This window comes from Somniosus microcephalus, chromosome 12 (assembly GCF_052327205.1).
Source record: "Somniosus microcephalus isolate GS21.2 chromosome 12, FLI_Smic_1.0, whole genome shotgun sequence".
Lineage (NCBI taxonomy): Eukaryota > Metazoa > Chordata > Chondrichthyes > Squaliformes > Somniosidae > Somniosus > Somniosus microcephalus.
The window spans coordinates 65,107,453-65,127,267 of record NC_140998.1 but is presented as its reverse complement, the minus strand read 5'-3'; the positions used below and the strand labels follow the sequence as shown (position 1 = coordinate 65,127,267).

The 19,815-nt window shown below is 46.5% G+C and overlaps 1 protein-coding gene across 6 annotated transcripts in view; it reads left to right on the top strand.

Annotated features, from left to right (window-relative positions):
• Positions 1 to 19,815, top strand: part of wdr25 (WD repeat domain 25) — a 157,257-nt gene that overhangs the window by 91,236 nt on the left and 46,206 nt on the right. For all 6 annotated transcript variants that reach the window (XM_086002980.1, XM_086002976.1, XM_086002979.1 and 3 more), the window contains exon 4: positions 17,782 to 17,912. In XM_086002980.1, coding sequence (XP_085859106.1) covers positions 17,782 to 17,912 — 131 coding nt within the window. The remainder of the gene's footprint in view (positions 1 to 17,781; positions 17,913 to 19,815) is intronic.

Sequence of the window (19,815 nt, the reverse complement as noted above, 5' to 3'; positions counted from 1 at the left end):
GGGGGGAGAGCCTCGGGAAATCGCGGGGGGGGGAGAGCCTCGGGAAATCACGGGGGGTGGGGAGAGCCTCGGGAAATCGCGGCGGGGGGGAGAGCCTCGGGAAATCGCGGGGGGGAGAGCCTCGGGAAATCGCGGGGGGGGGCCTCGGGAAATCGCGGGGGGGGGGCCTCGGGAAATCGCGGGGGGCTCGCGCCGCCCGCACTGACCGCGCATGCGCCGCCCGCCCGCAGCGGGCCGTCCATCAGCCGTGCCATACGCGGGGGACCTCAGCTCCGGTCCGTCCCGGCCTCAGAACCGGACCTCAGGCGCTAGGCAGGGGGAGGGGCCGGAGAGAGGGACAGAGGGGAGCGGGGGGGAGGGGGAGGGTAGGTGTGGGGGTGGGGGGAGGGAGGGAGACGGAGACAGGGGAAGGAGGGAGACAGGGGAGGGGAGGGAGGGAGACAGGGGAGGGGAGGGAGGGAGGGAGACAGGGGAGGGGAGGGAGGGAGGGAGACAGGGGAGGGAGGGAGACGAGGGAGGGAAGGGAGACAGGGGAGGGGAGGGAGGGAGAGGAGGGGAGGGAGGGATAGGACAGGGAGAGGACATGACGGAGAGGGCAGACACACAGGGGCAGGGAGACCAAGCGCCCCAAAATTGCCCTCGCGCCCCAAAATTGCCCTCGCGCCCCAAAATTGCCCTCGCGCCCCAATGCCCTCGCAACGCGGGGCTCCCCAGCTAGTATATGATAAATATGATAAATGCTTCTAGTTAACTTTCATTGGTTTATACATTTAGGGCTGGATTTTGCCAGGCCCGAGGAGGCGGGTTTGAAGGCGGGTCAGGTGAGAAAGTTGCCAAAAATGGCGTCGGGCTTCGATCCCGCCTCCATCGTGCCTCTGAGCAACTTTCCCACATGTGGGCTTTCAGACCCCGTTTCGGTCCCGCCTCCAAGAGGTGGGCTGGGCCCTTAAGGCACTTAACAACCACTTAAGTGCCTCTATAATGCCATTTTGAGAGGCCTTTCTGAGTTTAACACATTTCCCATGTGCTGCACATCTCCCCTGGAACATGTCAGTTAATCCTGGCAGGCTCACAAGTGGATGGCTTACTAACAGCTGCAACTCCACCATTAAAAATGAGTTTTCAACAATGATCATTTGCAGGTGGCAGAACTTTCTTTTCTCAGGTCTGGGAGAACTTTTTGCAGGTCTACTGATTTTGGAAGTTTTGAAGCTGAGATCCATCTCCACTGTGACCTCCTGGGAAACCCCTCTCCCCACCTTGACTGAGCGCTTCCTCAACTGAGGTATATACCAGAAGCATGGGAACCATTTATTTCCTGTTCTCCTGGACCTCAGATTCGGACGAAGACCAGCCGCGGCAGCAGCAGAACCCGGAACAGCAGCAGCAGAACCCGGAACAACAGCAGCACCAACAGCAGGAGCAACAGGAGCGCCAAGCTGCTGCTCACCCACCTGAAGCTGCACAGGCCAGAAGGCACCAGCGCAAGGAAGGACGTCACCGCAGGAGATACCCCCAAAACAGGGTTTACAGACAGAGGATGAGCTACCTCAACATGGCTGAGCAGCAGTGCCAAAGGAGGCTGAGACTTTTGCGAGAGGTTGTGGGTGACATCTGCGCAATGCTGCAGCAAGACCTGGAGCCCAGAGGAGCGGGTGGACACCCCTTACCAGTCACTGCACTCAACTTTTTTGCTTCAGGCTCGGAGGAGGAGGAGGAGGAGAGCGACAACGAAGAGCTTGCGGAGGCGCATCAACCAGAGGCAGCAGCACGCGAGAACATTGCTGCAAGGGATGCACTGATCTTGCCAGATTTGCTTAGGCTGCCCAGTCAAACACATTTGGCTTGCACCTTCTTACCACACCATCGACAATGGACAAGAACCTGTGGCTTCCTATCACTCTGACCACCATACTGACAATTCCAAGTCGCCCTGAGCTCTCAATGTGGAAGTCCCATTTGCGAAATGACACAGCCCACAACTTCAACAGTTTGCCATCAAGTCATTTTATAACATTAATTCACGGATGGCATTTCACAATTAAACACAACAGAACACCCTTGTGACTACTTGTGCTTTATCTTCCTCTTACGTGTGTTCCTATGTGATGCTTCCCCTGTGGCTTCAGCAGATGTGGAGACCCCCTGCTCACTTTCATGCTGCTCCTGCCTCAACACCTTTGGCGGGCGTCCTCTGGGGTTGCGAGCCTGTGAGGACTCGCCAACAGTCTGCTGCTCCTGTGGCTGTGCAGGAGATGAGACGGCCATCTCAGTTGGGTGAGGACTCTGGTGGGGCTCTGACCAAGGCTCCGCAGTGGCATGGAAGTGTGAGCTCTTTGAGAGGTGCCCCCACTTCCTTGTTGTCTGCCACCAACATCCCTCTCATGGGTCAGACCCACTTCAGAGCTAGCAAGTGGCTTGACAGCACCTTGCTGCACTTCAGGGGGCCCATGAGGACCCGTTTCTGAGCTGGCAGTCCTACTCTAGAGGACTTCCATGAAACTCTGGTTTCACTGCTCAATAGCTGTCCATCGCTCCTCCAGAGATGTCAGTCTATTCTGAACAATGACCATGTTTTTAACACTCTGGTGACTTAGCTCCTCCATGGACGCAGCCATCCTCTCCTCTACCGTAACCATCCTTTCCACAGAGGTTGCCATCCTTTCCGTGATGATGCGTTCACGTGCCAATGCCTCCACATAGACTCTGCTCATGTTTGCGATGGACTCCTCCATCCGCTCCACACTCCCAGCGACCCTGGAGACAAAACCTGCCAGATACTCCTGCAACTGTTCCTGGAGCTCCAGCACTGCTCTCCTTCTGGATGGACCTGGAGGCACAGGGTCGACATGCAGCTGAGCCGAGCTGGCAGAGTCCTGCGCCCTCCAATGAGGACTCTCCACCGCTGTCCCTGTCTCCACCATCTGCTGATGCTCACTTGTGATCTGTGATACACCAGGTGACAACACTACTCTATCACCTGATGGTCCCACCGAGGTGTGAGTGTCTGCTCTGGTGCAGGGTGCGCTTAATTCTGCTGACGGAGCACCCTCAGAGGTTACAGCTTCCTCTGAGGAGTCTTCTGGCTCAGGCTGTTCCTCCTGGACAGTGGGGAGGGGGCTGTCGATGGTCCTGTGGGGGAGTAAAGGAAAGAGTTAGAAATGTGAGATAAACGTTGCATGCACATTGAATTGTGCAGATGATCATAAGTCAATCTGTTAGAGCATTAGAATCAAGAACAGTCACTCATGTGATGTCAATATGAGAGATGAAAAACTATTCTGTCACCAGCTTGCTCTGATGCGCCCGTCTGTCCGTCCCCCACTTGCACATCCTCCTCCACTCCCACGATCTCCAGGGCCGCCTCCTCTGCACTGGTGAGCTGGGCTATTGAGGGTAGCCCCTTTCCCTCTTATTGTGGGCTCTCTTTTCCTGCAATGAGGGACACAAGTGGAGTTTGAGTGAGAATGAAGGAGTGAGTGTAGAGAATCCATATCATAGATGCTTAGAAGGACACAAAGATGGAGTGAGGCCCCAAGACCAAGGGCTCTCCCTGTGTGTTGTAAGTTGTTGTCATAGCATAACAGTGATAGGGAGTGTGAGGGCTGCATAGTCAAATAGTTACGTGAATGTGAACATACATAGAGAGAGAATGGTTAAGGGTGCAGGGATGTAAGGGGAATGTGGAGGAGGAGGTTGACAATGAAGAGTGCTGGCGATGAGAGGCGATGGGGATCAGATTGAGGGTCATGGTGATGGAATACTCACTTTTCCTGCGTGGAGAAGGTCATGAAACCTCTTTCTGCACTGCAGCCAGGTTCTGCTGCACATTGAGATGGCACTGACCTCCTGTGCCACTTGCAGCCACACAGCTTTGGTCTGCTGGGGAGGTTTCTTCCTCCCAGAAGAAGGAAACAGCACTTCCTTCTGAGCTCTTGCTCCCTCCACCAGAGCTCGGAGGGAGTCCTCATCAAAGTGGGGTGCACACTTGGGCCTTGAGCTTGCCATGGTTGCACCACTAACCCCTCAGAAGTCTCAGCAAACGTTGTAAGGCAGAAAATGAACCAAGGCTGCTTGCAGGCCTTAAATGCAGCTGCATATTTGACATCATCAGAGGCGAGTTTCAGGACCAAAAGACTCATTGCGCCAGGGGTTCCCGCACGCTGGAAATCAAGTGCCTAATTAGGGCAAAATCACTCAATTGTCCCGCCTCTCAACGGAGGCGGGGGCGGGACCCGCCGGCCACCTGACACGCCCCTAACCTGCCCCCAGTGACAAAATCCAGCCCTTAGTGTTTGCAAAATGTAGCACACTGCTTCATTTTGAAAGAAATGTGACTTTAGTAGTTCAGAACAAGTACATGACATTCTTGTTAATAAGTACACTGGTTAAGCACGGACATGTTGCACAGCTGATTTGTAAAATGTTTTTTCATAACTTCTCGTGATACTCATCTTACAATAGCTTGAGATCAGTAGTCAGACTCATTCTTGTCACTGTGAGGTTATTTTATAGGTTATTTCTCTAGAGGAAATGATTAGTTTCAAGGTAAGGAACAACATCTGGCAGTGTGCTTATGCTCATGATAATGGTACTTAAAAGGAAAATAACAAGAAGGACCTAATTGTAGAAGAGACATGATTAAGTACCATACGTGACAGGATTAGGATACAGTGATCATCACTAAACTGTATTGCATGGAGGTTAGAGTCGCTCGAATAGAAATTTATTTTGCTTTTCGTAGTAATTTAAAATTAAAAGCAAAAACGCTATTAAAAAGAACACTGTTTCGCATTAATGATCTAATTAATTTAAATCACAAACCTCAGGGTTTTTGAGCTGGAGGTTCCCTGAATTTAAGATGAGATCTCTATAAAATCTTTTAAATGTTCTGGCAGCTTTCATGCCATGTTTAGTTTTTCATATTTCTAACAATGGTTTGGTTCACTTCTAATGTTAAAAATAAAAATCCCCAGCATAAGCCAGGGTTTCCACTACTGACCACTATACACTGATCCCTAGGAAGTGTGCTAATGTGGATGTTGAGTGAGGACAAGTGTTACCTCCATGACTAAATAGCCAGCTGTGGTTGACGCTTGCTCTCCAGGCTTGTACACGAAAAGTAACAACTTGATCAGAGCGTGTCAGAGGGTAGCTTTTTAAAATTTTAATAAACATTACAGAAAAAATTGCTGTAGTGCTGCAGCATTGGCTTGCGCTACAGGATACATCAGTACTGTTCGTACCAATGACAACTGATGAGTAACACTGCTGCAGAAAATAGGTGACTCTATATCAGCATGTATATTGTATATGGTGTCACACAAACACAAAACATTGGACTTTCATAAGCTTTGCATAAATAGAATATGTATCAGTGCCAGCACTGAGGAACATTGAAGAAACATATATGCATAGAATATGACCAATTATCTGGCAGTTACCCTGGGACTTTCAACTTTTTTGCACGTAATATACTTCACTAATTACCAGTTCTCCCTTTTGCATAACCTTAGAGGTTGTTGAATCCACAGACCCCAGTGCAATCTGGTATTTCATGTTAAGCCTTCTCAGAATTACTGAGACTCATTCTTGCTTTGTTGGGTGTGACAACAAGCTTCCAAACTGGGATACTCTCGGAACATAGGAACAGCAGTAGGACATTCAGCTCCTCGAGCATGTACCACCATTCTATTAGATCATGGCTGATCTGTACGTCAATTCCATTTACTTGACTTTTCTCCATATCCCTTGATACCCTTGCTTCTATTGATCTCAGTCTTGAAAATTTCAATGGATTCAGCATCCACAGCCTTTTGGGGAGAGAAGATTTTAGATTTTGACTACCTTTTGTGTGGAAAAAATGTTCCTGATTTCACTCCTTACTGGCCTAGTTTTAATTTTAAGATTATGCCCTCTTGTTCTGGACGCCCCCGCCAGAGGGAATAGTTTATCTGTATCACTCTATTGAATCCCTTTACCATTTTAAACTCATCAATTAGTTCACCCCTTAACCTTCTCAACTCGAGGGAATACAAACCAAGTCTTCATAATTTAACCGTTTAATCCCTCGTATAATTCTGGTGATTCTGTACTGAACCCTCTCCAAGGCCATTATATCTTTCTTGAGGTTCAATGCTGAAAACTGAACTCAGTACTCCAGATGGATGCTGACCAAGGCTCTGTACAACTGAAGGATCATTTTTTACTTTTGTATTCCAACCCCCTTGAGATGAAAGCCAACATTCCTTTAACCTTTTTGATTGCTTTGTGTACCTATGCACTAGCTTTTGATGATTTCTGTACATGGACAACTAAATCCCTCTGCGCCCCCACACTTCCTAGTCTCACACCAATAAGAAAATATTCCAATTTGTCTTTCTTTGATCCAAAGTGGATGATCTCACAGTTCTCCACATTGAACGCCATCTGCTTTTGTTTTGTCCATTCACTTGGTCTGTCTATATCTTTTTGTAATTTCCTGCTCCCATCTACACAACTACACATCTGTAAACTTGGATATACAACCTTCTTTCTATTCCTTCATCCAAGTCATTAGTATATATAAAAAATTTGAAGGGCTACAGGGAAAGGGCAGGGGAGTGGGACTAGCTGAAGCACTCTTGCAGAGAGCTGGCATGGGCTCAATGGGCCGAATGGCCTCCTTCTGTGCTGTAACCATTCTATGATATGGTGAAAAGCTAGAATCCCAGTACAGATCCCTGGGAAACACCACTTTATTCCCTTTATCCCTTCTCTCTGTCTCCTACCTCCCAACTAATTTCCCACCCATGTCACTAGGATATCTCCAACCTTATCGAATGCCTTCTGAAAGCCTATATAGACAACATACATAGACACTCCCCTATCTACCATGCCAGTGATCTCAAAAATTCAACAAGATTAGTCAGCCATTGCCTAATCAATGCTGACTCTTTGATCAGCTGGTACTTATCCCAAGTATTCAGTCACTCTGACTTCTCCACAGTTGATGTTAAACTGACATTCTAAAGGCACAATTCCTGAATCTAGAGTGTTTTGGAAAATTATGACGAATGCATCTCCAATTTCCTCACCTATTTCTTTTAATACCCTAAGGTGGAAACTATCAGGTCTTGGAGCTTTGTCTATCTTAAGTCCCAATATTTTCTCCATACCATTTTTTAAACTTATATTAAATCTACTAAGTCCCTCCCCTTGACTTACTTTTAGGTTACCTGTACCTATATTGTGTGCTTTTTCTTCACTGTGAAAACAGATACAAAGTACTCATTTAACAGGCTTGCCATTTCCTTATTGTTCATTATAGTCTTACCTGCATCTGTATTTAATGGGCTCACTTTCACCTTTACCACTCTCTTGATATATTTCCTGTATAAATACCTTTGTTGTTTGATATCACTTGAAAGCTTTTTTTCATATTCCTTTTTTGCACCTCATTACTTTCTTTGTATCCCTTTGTTGTCTTTTATAGCTCTCCTAGTTTTTCTGGATTTACACTTTTCCTTGCATTTGTGTAAGCTTTTTTTAGCTTGATACTGTCTCTTACCTCATTTATTGACCGTGGTTGCTTAACTACGCAAGTGGCACCTTTAACATAGTAAAACGTCCCAAGGCACTTCACAAGAGTGATTATAAGACAAAAAATTTACCAAATACTTTTTTGAATACTTCCTGCTGTTTGTAGACTCGCCCATTAACAGTTCAGCCCAGTTTGCTATGGTCAATTATTTCTCACCCTTTGAAGTTTAGTTTAGTTTAAAACCTTTTTTGTGATTCTCCCTTCTTCCTCTCAAACCTAATATGAAATTCAGTCATATTGTGGCCACTATTCTCAAGATGACCTCTTACCATTGGATTGGTAATTAATTCTGGTTCCTTACTCATCACTAAATCTAATATGGGCTGTTCCATTGTTGGCTCTAAAACATATTGTACCAGAAAACTTTCCTGAATATATTCTAGAGATTCATTGTCTTTACTACTTTAACTGTTCTGCTTCTTCCAGTCTATATGAAAATGAAAATCTCCCATTATAACCGCATTGTTTTTGCTACGTGCTTTCCTGATCCTCCACTACATCACATGGAGCACACAATTATGAGTAGTAAGTCCTCAGGCCATTGCCTTCTAGTTAGGATTTCCCATCAGATATAGTTATCCCACCTTGGGTTAAGCAAGCTTGTTTGTACAGTAGGGAGAATTCTGTAGGCCTAACTTTGCTTACTGCAAACCACTGGTGACGTTCCCCTTCCAGAGATTTGGAAAAGCATCCAGGTGTCACTTTTCCTCACCTTTCCTTGTGTATTGACATCTAAAATGTAGCCAGTTACTAGGAGACTGTGCTCCATTATTGTCTGCTCAACATAGTGAGCTCCTTCTTTCCTATACGGATATCTGACAGGGCAGTGATTATTGCAGGGACAATTATTGTTTCTAGCAGGTTTCTATCAGAGATTGAAACTGCCAAGTGTGTCAGGTTTCCCATATCAAATGGGCCAATCCAGAGGCAGAACTTCTCATTAGGATACTTCTCACAGAGCTCCCCCAACCCCTATCATTGATTTAATTGCCTCTTCAAGAGCTGCAGATCCTGCTTCCATGCCTTTACATATTCCACCTTGGGTGTATAGTTGTGTTCCAAACCCCATCCAGCAATTCCTCAGTACAATTTACATCCCTGTCCTGGCATATCAATCACCAGATTTACAGCAAAATGAACCTAGAGGAAATATTTCTACCAGACTTAACTTTACACAAAATCTAAATTAAAAGAAATCCAATTGCAGCTTTAGGCTGTGTACAGTGGTGTCAAAGCAACTTGCACAATGACAGGTTGTTTACATTTAAATGTCAACTATCAATGGAGTGTATTTACTTTCCACCCACTCTAGGTAGCTTAATCAGATGTATCAAAACTCCGCCCCCACCCCCAGCCGTTCCCCAGTCGTGGGCGAAGCCACAACCTTCTCGCAGCCCTGTCCCTTGAGATCTTTACAACTGACAGTACTTGCTGTATACATCAATCAATGCACACAGATGGTGTACAGTTCAATGGACTCTGGCAGCCCTCTGGTACATCACTGAGGTAATTATTCCTTGTGTGTGAGCCTCAACAGTGAATGTTGGAAAGTTACTCATTCAAGGGGTATCACAGCCAAGCCTGACATTTACATCTGCACACAGGTTATTGGATAATCATCAGGAGTGGAAACTGTCTTGTTTTGCACACTTTGTACAAAAATAATATATTGCAGGACAACAGAGTATTACAGTTTAAACTCTTATTAAGCATTAGGTCTGATCTTACTCATACAGTACCTTGGGGAAAAGATGGCGTTAGGACCCCTAGCCTGGGTCTTCAAAACAATAGCAGTCCTTACAGATGCCTGCAGGCCAATGACAACTCAGCATGTGATCACATGTGAATATAATAGGTATTCCTTACAGATGCCTGTGGGCCAATGATAATTCAATATGCAAATATTACATCCCCTTTCTTTTAAAAGAAAAATGTTATGCATTACTTTTAAACCTTTCTTCAACATCATGTTCTCGGTAGCATAAGCATGTAAGTAAACTCAGCATTTAACTAGCGCTGAAAACATCTCAACGTTTCAATAATGATGTACAGTTTTTTTAGGGCAGCGATCCGCCTACACCCTTTGACAGTTCACAAGTCAAGGATAACTCTCGGCTTGACCTCTCGTCCCGACCTTGTGTGGTATGGAACTGAGCATGCTCCTGAATTGGTCAACAAATCAAGTTCAGGTTTAGGTTCAGGTAAGTATGATGTGTTTTGTGTATTGCTCTGTTCATCACACTCTGTTGAACTGATCCTCTCGTCGGAATGACGGTGTTGTTCCTTGGTGTTCAGGAGGTGCCTGCGATTGCGGCGGTACACCTATCCTGGGGTGCGGACGTGATATGATCGCTCAGTGTCAGCTGGCTGGATGATGACTGCTGGCTTCCAGTAGTCATGCTCCTGGATTCTGATGGATTCTCCATTGTGCAGCGGCGGCAGTAGTCTAGCTGACCTGTCATAGTATCTCTTTTGGTGTTGCTGTCTCTGTACACTTTTTGCATGCACTTGCTTGCAGCTGACGACCTCTGGCTGCAGCTGCTGGTTGGTGCTTGGAAGGATTGAGCGAAGTCTGCGGCTCATCAACAGCTGTGCTGGTGACTTGAAGTTGTCAACCGGAGTGTTGCGGTACTCAAGGAGACTGATGTAGGGGTCTCTTTTGTCCGCTTTGGCTTTGTCCATGTGTGTTTTTGCAATCTGGACAGTTTTTTCAGCAAGGCCATTACTTTGAGGGTAATGTGGGCTTGATGTGACATGTGTGAAATCCCATGCCTTGGCAAATGACTCGAACTCTTTTGATTTGTATTGGGGCCATTGTCTGAGACTAAAGTCTCTACCATGCCATGCCTGGCAAAGGCTGCCTTTACCTTGTGGATCACAGCTGCAGATGTGGTGCTGTGAAGCTTGTCCAGTTCAAAAAATCTGCTGTAGTAATCAACAGTCACTATGTAGTTCTCGTAGTTCTATGTGAACAGATCCGTTGCCACGACCTGCCTGGGCCTGTCTGGGATACGGTGAGGGCTCTTTGACATTTGATGGGCGGCGTTCTAGACAAATGGAACATTTTCCGACAATGTCCTCAATGTGTTTGCACATTCCGGGCCAAAACATAATGTCACATGCTCTTTGTTTGCATTTTTCCATGCCCATATGTCCAGCATGAATTTTTGTCAACATCTCTTCTCTGAGACTGGTAGGAATGATGATTTTCTCCCCTTTGAAGACGATTCCGTTGATTTGTGACAGTTCGTCTCTGTGGTTCCAGAATTCAGATATGCTCTGAGGGAAATAACAACAGAAAATGCTGGAAAAACTCAGCAGGTCAGGCAACATCCGTGGACAGAAATTTGAGTTGACGTTTCGGGTCGAACCCTTCTTCAAAACTGGAAAGAAAAGATAGATCGGAGGCAGGGCTGCGATCGGACAAAAGAATAAAAGAAACAAAAGAAGTAAAAAAGAGACAATAAAAGGTATTAGAAGCTAGACGAGATGGTAATAGGCTGAGATTAGGTGTAAAGTGTACTGGCAGGGCAAGAGATAGCTGCCAGGTGTGAGAGAGAAACAAAAGGAAAGGGGGGGGGGAAAGGAGTGGAAAAATTACAAGAAAAAATGAAATAGGGGCCGAGGTTATGATCTGAAATTGTTGAACTCGATATTGAGTCCGGAAGGCTGCAGAGTGCCTAATCGGAAGATGAGGTGCTGTTCCTCGAGTTTACGTTGAGCTTCCGTGGAACAATACAAGAGGCCAAGGATGGTGAGGTCCGAGTGGGAATGGAGCGGTGAATTAAAATGACAGGCGACCGGAAGCTCGGGGTCACCCTTACGGACTGAACCGAGGTGTTCCGCAAAGCGGTCACCCAATCTGCGTTTGGTCTCCCCAATGTAGAGGAGTCCGCATCGTGAGCAGCGAATACAGTATACTAGATTGCGAGAAGTACAAGTAAATCGCTGTTTCACCTGGAAGGGGTGTTTGGGGCCCTGGACAGTGGGAAGGGGGGAGGTATAGGGGCAGGTGTTACATCTCCTCCGCTTGCACGGGAAGGTGCCAGGCGAAGGGGAAGGGCTGTTTGGGGTGATAGAGGAGTGGACTAGGGTGTCTCGGAGGGAGCGGTCCCTGCGGAATGCTGAAAGGGGAGGGGAGGGGAAGATACGTTTGGTGGTGGGATCACTTTGGAGGTAGCGGAAATGCCGGAGGATGATCCGTTGAATGTGGAGGCTGGTGGGGTGAAAGGTGAGGACAAGGGGAACCCTATCGTGGTTCCGGGAGGGAGGGGCAGGGGTGAGGGCAGAAATGCGGGAGATAGAACTGACACAGTCGAGGGCAGTGTCAATCACGGTAGAGGGGAATTCTCGGTTGCGGAAAAAGGAAGACATGTCTGAAGCACTGGTGTGGAAGGTGGCATCGTCGGAGCAGATACGGCGGAGACGGAGAAACTGGGAGAATGGAATAGAGTCCTTACAGGAAGCGGGGTGGGAGGAAGTGTAGTCCAGGTAGCTGTGGGAGTCAGTGGGCTTGTAGTGAATATTGGTCGATAACCTATCCCCAGAGATGGAGATGGAGAAGTCGAGGAAGGGAAGGGAAGAGTCAGAGATGGACCATGTGAAGGTGAGGGAAGGGTGGAAATTGGAGGCAAAGTGAATGAAATTGTCAAGTTCGGGACGAGAGCAGGAAACGGCACCGATACAGTCATCAATGTATCGGAAAAAGAGGTGAGGGAGGGGACCCGAGTAGGACTGGAACAAAGATTGTTCCACATAGCCCACGCATAGCTAGGACCCATGCGGGTACCCATGGCAACACCTTTGATTTGGAGGAAATGAGTGGAGTTAAAGGAGAAGTTGTTCAATGTGAGAACAAGTTCAGCCAGGCGGAGGAGGGTGGTAGTGGATGGGGACTGGTCGGGCCTCTGTTCAAGGAAGAAGCGGAGCACCCTCAGGCCATCCGGGTGGGGGATGGAGGTGCAGAGGGATTGTACGTCCATGGTGAAAAGGAAGCGGTTGGGGCCAGGAAACTGGAAACTGTTAAAGTGGCGGAGGGCGTCCGAAGAGTCGCGGATGTAGGTGGGAAGAGACTGGACAAGGGGAGAAAAGATAGAGTCAAGATAGGAAGAGATAAGTTCCGTGGGGCAAGAACAGGCTGAAACGATGGGTCTACCAGGGCAGTCCTGTTTGTGGATCTTGGGAAGGAGGTAGAAGCGGGCTGTGCAGGGTTGGGGAACTATGAGGTTGGTGGCAGCGGGGGGAAGATCTCCAGAGGAGATGAGGTCAGTGACAGTCTTGGAAACGGTGGTTTGATGTTCGGTAGTGGGGTCATGGTCCAGGTGGAGGTAGGAGGAGGTGTCGGAGAGTTGGCGTTCAGCTTCCACTAGGTAGAGGTCAGTGCGCCAAACAACAACAGCACCATCCTTGTCAGTGGGTTTAATGACAATGTCAGGGTTGGATCTAAGAGAATGGAGTGCTGCAAGTTCAGAGGGAAGTAGGTTGGAGTGAGTGAGGGGAGCAGAGAAATGGAGACGGCCGATGTCACGGCAGCAGTTAGCGATGAAAGGATCTAGAGAGGGTAAGAGGCCAGGGGGAGGGGTCCAGGTAGAACGGGAATTCTGCAAGCGGGAGAAAGGGTCAGTTGTGCGGGGGGAAGACTCCTGGCCAGAGAAGTGGGCACGGAGAAGAAGGTGGCAGAAAAAGAGCTCAACATCGTGCCGAGCTCGAAGTTCATTGAGGTGGGGGCGTAAGGGAATGAAGCTCAGGCCTTTGCTGAGGACTGATCGTTCAGGGTCAGAGAGTGGAAGGTCAGAGGGGATGGTGAAAACGCGGCAGGGGCTGAGATTGGGAGAAGGGGGGTCAGAGGAAAGTGAAGGGGAAGAAGGTTCCGGAGGGGCGTTGGTGTCCAAGAGTTGGTGAAGCTTGTGATCCTTGACATCGGAAAGGAAGAAGAAAAGTTTTTTGTTGAAGCGTCGGATGAGTCGAAGGATGAAATGGAACTGTGGACCCGGACAGCTTTGAGATAGAGTGCGCCGGTGTTGCTGAAGAGAGAAGTCGAGAGTGTTCATGTGGCGCCGCATGGCGTTGAGCGTGGATCTCAGGATGCGGCGAGAGCAGTAGTTCGAGGATCGATGAATATCTTGGCGATATTTGTAATCCTGGGTGGATCCGAAGCACGAAGGGTGGAAGTTTAGTTGGAATCCACGTGGAATAAGTCGGAACCGGAGACAGTTGCTGAGGAAAATGATGTGGCTGTGAAACCGAGTCTTGGCAGATACCTGATCAAACACGAGAAGGGAAACTGAAAGTAATGAAGATGAACAAGGTTGAAGAGCCAAACGGAGATCCCGTCGAAGAGAAGAGCAGAACTTCTTCAAGGTAGGCATTCCTAGAAGAGGTGTGGCAGTGAACCAAACACTAGTACGATAGCAAAATACTGCGGATGTTGGAAATCCGAAATAACAACAGAAAATGCTGGAAAAACTCAGCAGGTCAGGCAACATCCGTGGACAGAAATTTGAGTTGACGTTTCGGGTCGAACCCTTCTTCAAAACTGGAAAGAAAAGATAGATCGGAGGCAGGGCTGCGATCGGACAAAAGAATAAAAGAAACAAAAGAAGTAAAAAAGAGACAATAAAAGGTATTAGAAGCTAGACGAGATGGTAATAGGCTGAGATTAGGTGTAAAGTGTACTGGCAGGGCAAGAGATAGCTGCCAGGTGTGAGAGAGAAACAAAAGGAAAGGGCGGGGGGGTGCGGGAAAGGAGTGGAAAAATTACAAGAAAAAATTAAATAGAGGCCGAGGGCATTTCCTCCTTTCCTCAGGCCATCCTTTCTGTATGACTTTGCTCAGCAGTGTGAGTTGTGCATCTTTCTCTGTTCCTGCTTGGATCTCCTTCAGTTTTGAGTCACTTACAGGTAAGCTGTTGTACACCATGTGCACCTGCACATCCATGCCTTCACTGAGGCTGCTGTCCTGGTAGCTAAGAGACTTTCTGGAGAGCGTGTCTGCGACAGGAATGTCTTTGCCTGGACGGTGAATGATTGTGAAGTCGTACTTCTGTAGCTGAAGGATCATTCTCTGTAGCCTTGGTGGGGCTGTGGCTAGTGGTTTCCTCATGATTGACTCAAGGGGCTTGTGTTCGGATTCCACAATGGCTTGTCGGCCATAGACGTACTGGTGGAAACGCTTACATCCAAACAGAATTGCATATAACTCTTTCTCGATTTGAGCACAGTTGATTTCACTGTCTGTGAGAGATCTGGAAGCGTAGCCGATGGGCTTTCCTTCTTGCAGTAATACTGCGCCTAGTCCGTACTTTGACGCGTCCACTTCTAGTCTGAGCTCTTTGTTGGTGTCGAAGTAGGCAAGAACTGGTCCTGGTTCTCTGGTGATTAGGTCTTTCATTTTCTGAAATGCTGTGTCATGTTGTTTGTCCCATAGGAACTCATTGGTTTGTTTGAGCAACTGACGCATGGGTGCGTTGATTTCGGAGAGGCTCGGGGCAAACTTGGCTAAGTAGTTAACCATGCCTAGTACTGTCTCTAGCTCTGCGCAGTTCTTCAGCGGCTCCATCTTCTTGATGGTGGAGATTTTCTCTGGATCCGGCTTAATGCCATCAGTTGAGAGGCGATGCCCGAAATAACTGATCTCGGTGGATCCGATTATGCTTTTCTCGGGGTTGAGCCGGATACCTTTCTCCCGTGATCTTTGTAGCATTGCACGGAGGTTCCTGTCATGTTCCTCTATTCCTGCCATAGATGAGGATGTCGTCTACGATTGCGACTACTCCGTCGAGGCCTTCATAGGTTTCGTTGATCTTCTGCTGGAATTCATCCTGAGCTGAGATAAGACCAAATGGTAAACGCAGAAATCGGTAGCACCCAAATGGTGTGTTGAACGTTGTTAGCTTAGATGACTCTTCCGTGAGCTTGATAGTCCAGTATCCTGATCGTGCGTCCATTACACTGAAGTAACGTGCTCCCACTAGCTTGGGTGTGATGTCATCTAGCGTTGGTAGAGGGTAGTGAGGGCGTTTGATAGCCTTGTTCAAATCTCTGGGGTCGAGACAGACTCTGAGCTTGCCTGTACATGGTTTCTTAATCACTACTAACGCGTTGACCCACTCTGTCGGTTCTGTTTCCTGGACGATGATTTCTGTATTCTCCATGCTCTGCAGCTCCTCCTTCAGGCGACTACGTAGAGCAAGGGGTATCCTTCTCAGTGGGCAAACCACAGGGGTTGCTGCTGGGTCAAGGTGAATAGTGCATTCACCTGGGAATAGTCCGATTCCTTTGAAAACGTCAGCAAACTCCTCCATGACTGTCTGCTTCTCAACTGGTGCTGTCAATGATAGCACTAGCTTGACGAGGTCCATGACTAAACATGCCTTTAGACCTAGCACTGGAGGTGCTCGAGTGTCAACAATGTAAAAGTCCAACATCATGTCGCTTTCTTTGTGATGCACTATCAATTGCTACAAAAGACTGGAAGTAATAAACAGGCTTTTATTACCAAAGAACAGAGCATGCCTCTTGTGGTTGCTTGGTATCCAAAAGGGCCGGGGGCTGCCGAGCAGCGACCTTTATACCCAGCCATGAGGGTGGAGCCAGGGGCGGAGTCAGCTGAGGCATGCACAGACAAGTACAACAATATGCAAGAGTGAACAACAGTACTAACAGTGAACAACAGTACTAACAGCAGTGGTGAACAACAATACTAACAACAGTGGTTTACCACACTTTGTACTTGCATTTCATCACGCATGTGCCTTTTACAGTGAGCTGCTCACCCCCATAGCTGGTCAGTCTGCGTGAGATGGGCTGTAGCTAACACTCATTCTTCAAGCTGTGATACTCACTCAGAGGAATTACATTAACCTGAGCTCCAGTGTCTAGTTTAAACCTAAGCTCTGTGCCCTGTTTTCCTATCTCAGTATTGGCACAGGCCTGCTCAGTCTCGGAAATCTGTTTTTTCTGTGACACAGAATCAATAAACAGTTCCTCTGCATTTGGCTCTCTATCTGGCATTTGGCTGTCACTCACTGTGTGTACTGCTTTCCAAAAACAGTCCTGCAAACTTTAGCAAAGTGGTTCCGTTTACCACATTTAGCACATTGCCTTCCTTTGGCAGGGCATTTCTCCTTTTCTCCGTGCATCTTGTTTCCACAATATCCACAGTTTTTGAAGTGTTTTATGTCTGTGTCGCTCATTTTTAGAACTCTCTCTGTTCTTTCCGTTCTGAACCACGCTCTCTGGGCGGTGTTCTTTGCTGTGTGTCTATTAACTGCATGCACTGTCTGTTCACGCGAGCTGCTCGTGGCGCCGGTTATGGTTTTCAACTGTGCTTGGGCTATCTTGTGCGATCTAGCTATGTCCATAGCTTTTTCCAGCGTTAGCCCGGACCCAACATTCAAAAGTTTCTCTCTCACTTTAGCTGAATGTATTCCAAACATGATGCGGTCTCTGACCATCTCATCTTTATCTGCATATTCAGTCTTTTACCAGCAGTTTTAACTCAGTCACGAACTGTTCAAACGACTCACTAGCTCCTTGTACTTTCTCCTGAAACTTGTACCTAGCGAATATCGTATTTGTCTTGGGCATCACATATGATTCAAAACGGTCAAAATAACTTTTCAGTACCTTTGCTTCATCCGCGCTGAGAGACCATGTGTAAAAATGTCTCTCCGTTTTTCTCCGATCCACAGGAGTAGGTAGCTGCATCTTTCTTCCTCCCCTTTGCTTTTCAGCAGACCCGAAAACATTGCCCTTCACTATGGTCCAGCAATGTCGCCCTCAAACTATAAAATTTCTCAGCTCGGTACCTCTGAGTTGGTGCTCTCCTGCGGGCCAATGATAATTCAATATGCAAATGTTACAGAAACTTTGGCCGATTTTTTTTTTCTTCCCTTCCCTATTATGAAAACACTGTTCCCCTCTACCCTCACCTCTACTCAGTTAAGATTAGTTAAATCAACGCAAAACAGGATCATACCTGAGACCGTACCGGTTTGTTTTCTTCAGTACCATGCAACTTGGTGTATTTACCAATTAAACCATCAGGGAAGCCACACATATAGTAACATCTTCTCATTAACATAAATATCCAGCTTTGTTATACTTGTGCTTTCACAATAATAAAAATGGGAACATTAAACCACAGAGGATTTTTTAAGTTCTTGATTTGCACTTAAGGTCTCATTTTTGTTAATACAGGTAAACAAATCATCAGTTTTCGTAATGAATTTCAAATCACTTGCTTGGCATTCAATCCTGTGAACCAAAATGTCTTCTTGAGTGGAGGGTTCAGCTCAACAGTGAAAGCATGGGATACAAGAAATGGCAAGGTACTGTAATACTTCACTGCTTACACACATTATTTGATCTGAAGTAATTTGAAGCAGCTAGGATGGAGTGAGATTTAATATTCCATCAGGTTTTAATTATTGGTTGAAACACTGTTTATTGAAACTCGGTTATCTGCCTCAGTCCACAATTTTCAGGTTTGGGGCACACAATTTTTTTTAAACTGCCGCAGGGTTCAACCACATTTTCAATCCTTGTTTGAGTAGAGAGATGAATTAAGGCAAACTCATTTATGTTATATTGCTGCCAAATGCTGCTCTTTAAAAGTTAAATGCCATGTGGTTTGAACTTGAGGTACTTCAGGGAAGTAGGTAAATGACACATTTAAATATTTATTTAAAAAATTTTTTTGGCTAGATGCAAGGTAGGACTACTCATTTAAAGGGAATGTCACCTTGGGAAGTGGGAGAATAGTACTTTCAATGTAAAGTAGGTCCCTTTCCAGGAATATTTCACTAAATATACCCTGACAGGTAGAATTCTTGCTTGCACAAGTCCACACACACCAGTGTTTACAAGTGGTGACAAGCTTGTATGAAGACATTTTAATGTAAGTTGAATGTAATAAATAGTACAAATTACTTTCATCTCTTTTCTATATTTAATGTATTTATATACCATATATGTATTAGAATGCTAATTTTCCACCATCAACTTTCCACCTAGTACAATTCAGTATAAAAAGCTTCATGTACTTCCCAGTCCAGAATTTGATGGCCAGTTCAGGTCCTGCCTTCGTAAAACTGCTTCTTCAAACAAAGGTGGAACGGTTGATTGTCTGAGGGAACTTGGCACTCACTTGCATAATCACACTTGTGAGGGACACTCCTCTCTGTGGGAACACATATGTCTGCATGGGTCCCTTCTATTACACCCTGTGCCTTGGGCAAACTAGCAAGGTAGTAAGAGTCACAGGCACGAGCTTGCTGCTCCCTGGCATACATTCAGAAGACAGTGTATCAATTTGCCCCGACAAACAAGGCATCCATGACCTAGTGTCTGCAACGATGCACAGCTTATACAAGCTATGCCCCTAGAGGCTCCCTGTAAGCCTCCGGTGGTGTAGAAATCACGGTGGAAATATGCTGGAGCCTCAGGACTGGGGTTGCAGGTCCTCTCTCAGCATGTGACAAAACTTTTTAACGACTTTGCTACTAAACGGAAGCCTCCAGAAGCATTGCCCTCCACTATGGTCCAGCAATGTCGCCCTCAATCTATAAAATTTCTCAGCTCAGTACCTCTGAGTTGGTGCTCTCCTCCTCTGGTACTGCCTCACCAACTGTACGTTCTGCACAGCTTCCTGCCAATTCCTCCTCCTCAGCCAGATTTCACATGTAAAGAGAGATTGAAAACAGTAGCCCAATCACGTAGCTTTGACACAGTTATACTTATTACAGCCAAAGCGTAAACAGCCGAAGCGCATAGGAGACACAATCCCTTTAATGGCTAGAACATAAACAAAGTATTATTAGTAACTGTAAAGTTCCATTACCTTAAAATTCTTGCGAACCCAAGCCTCAGAGTGCACCAAACACTTTTTTTTGGTAGCACCCTCTTTTTATCTGAGTAACTTGCAAACAACCTGCGACAATCGCAAATTCAGGAAATTTGGTCACAAGTCTGTGACGTCATAAATGCAATATAACCCTGTGGTGATTATTCTTTATGTTTAGTAAGAAGTATTGTAATTGGTTGTTTGTTTCCTGCCTTGAGATATATGCTGTAAACTCATTGGTAGTTGATGTCATGTGATTTGTGGTGGCCATCTTAAATTCAGTTCTCTACAGCCTTGGTTGGGACTGGGTGTTGAAAGATGTGCTACTGGATTTTTAAAGTTAATAAAGCCTAGATTTAGAAAGGCAAATCTACTCTTTATTTCAATTT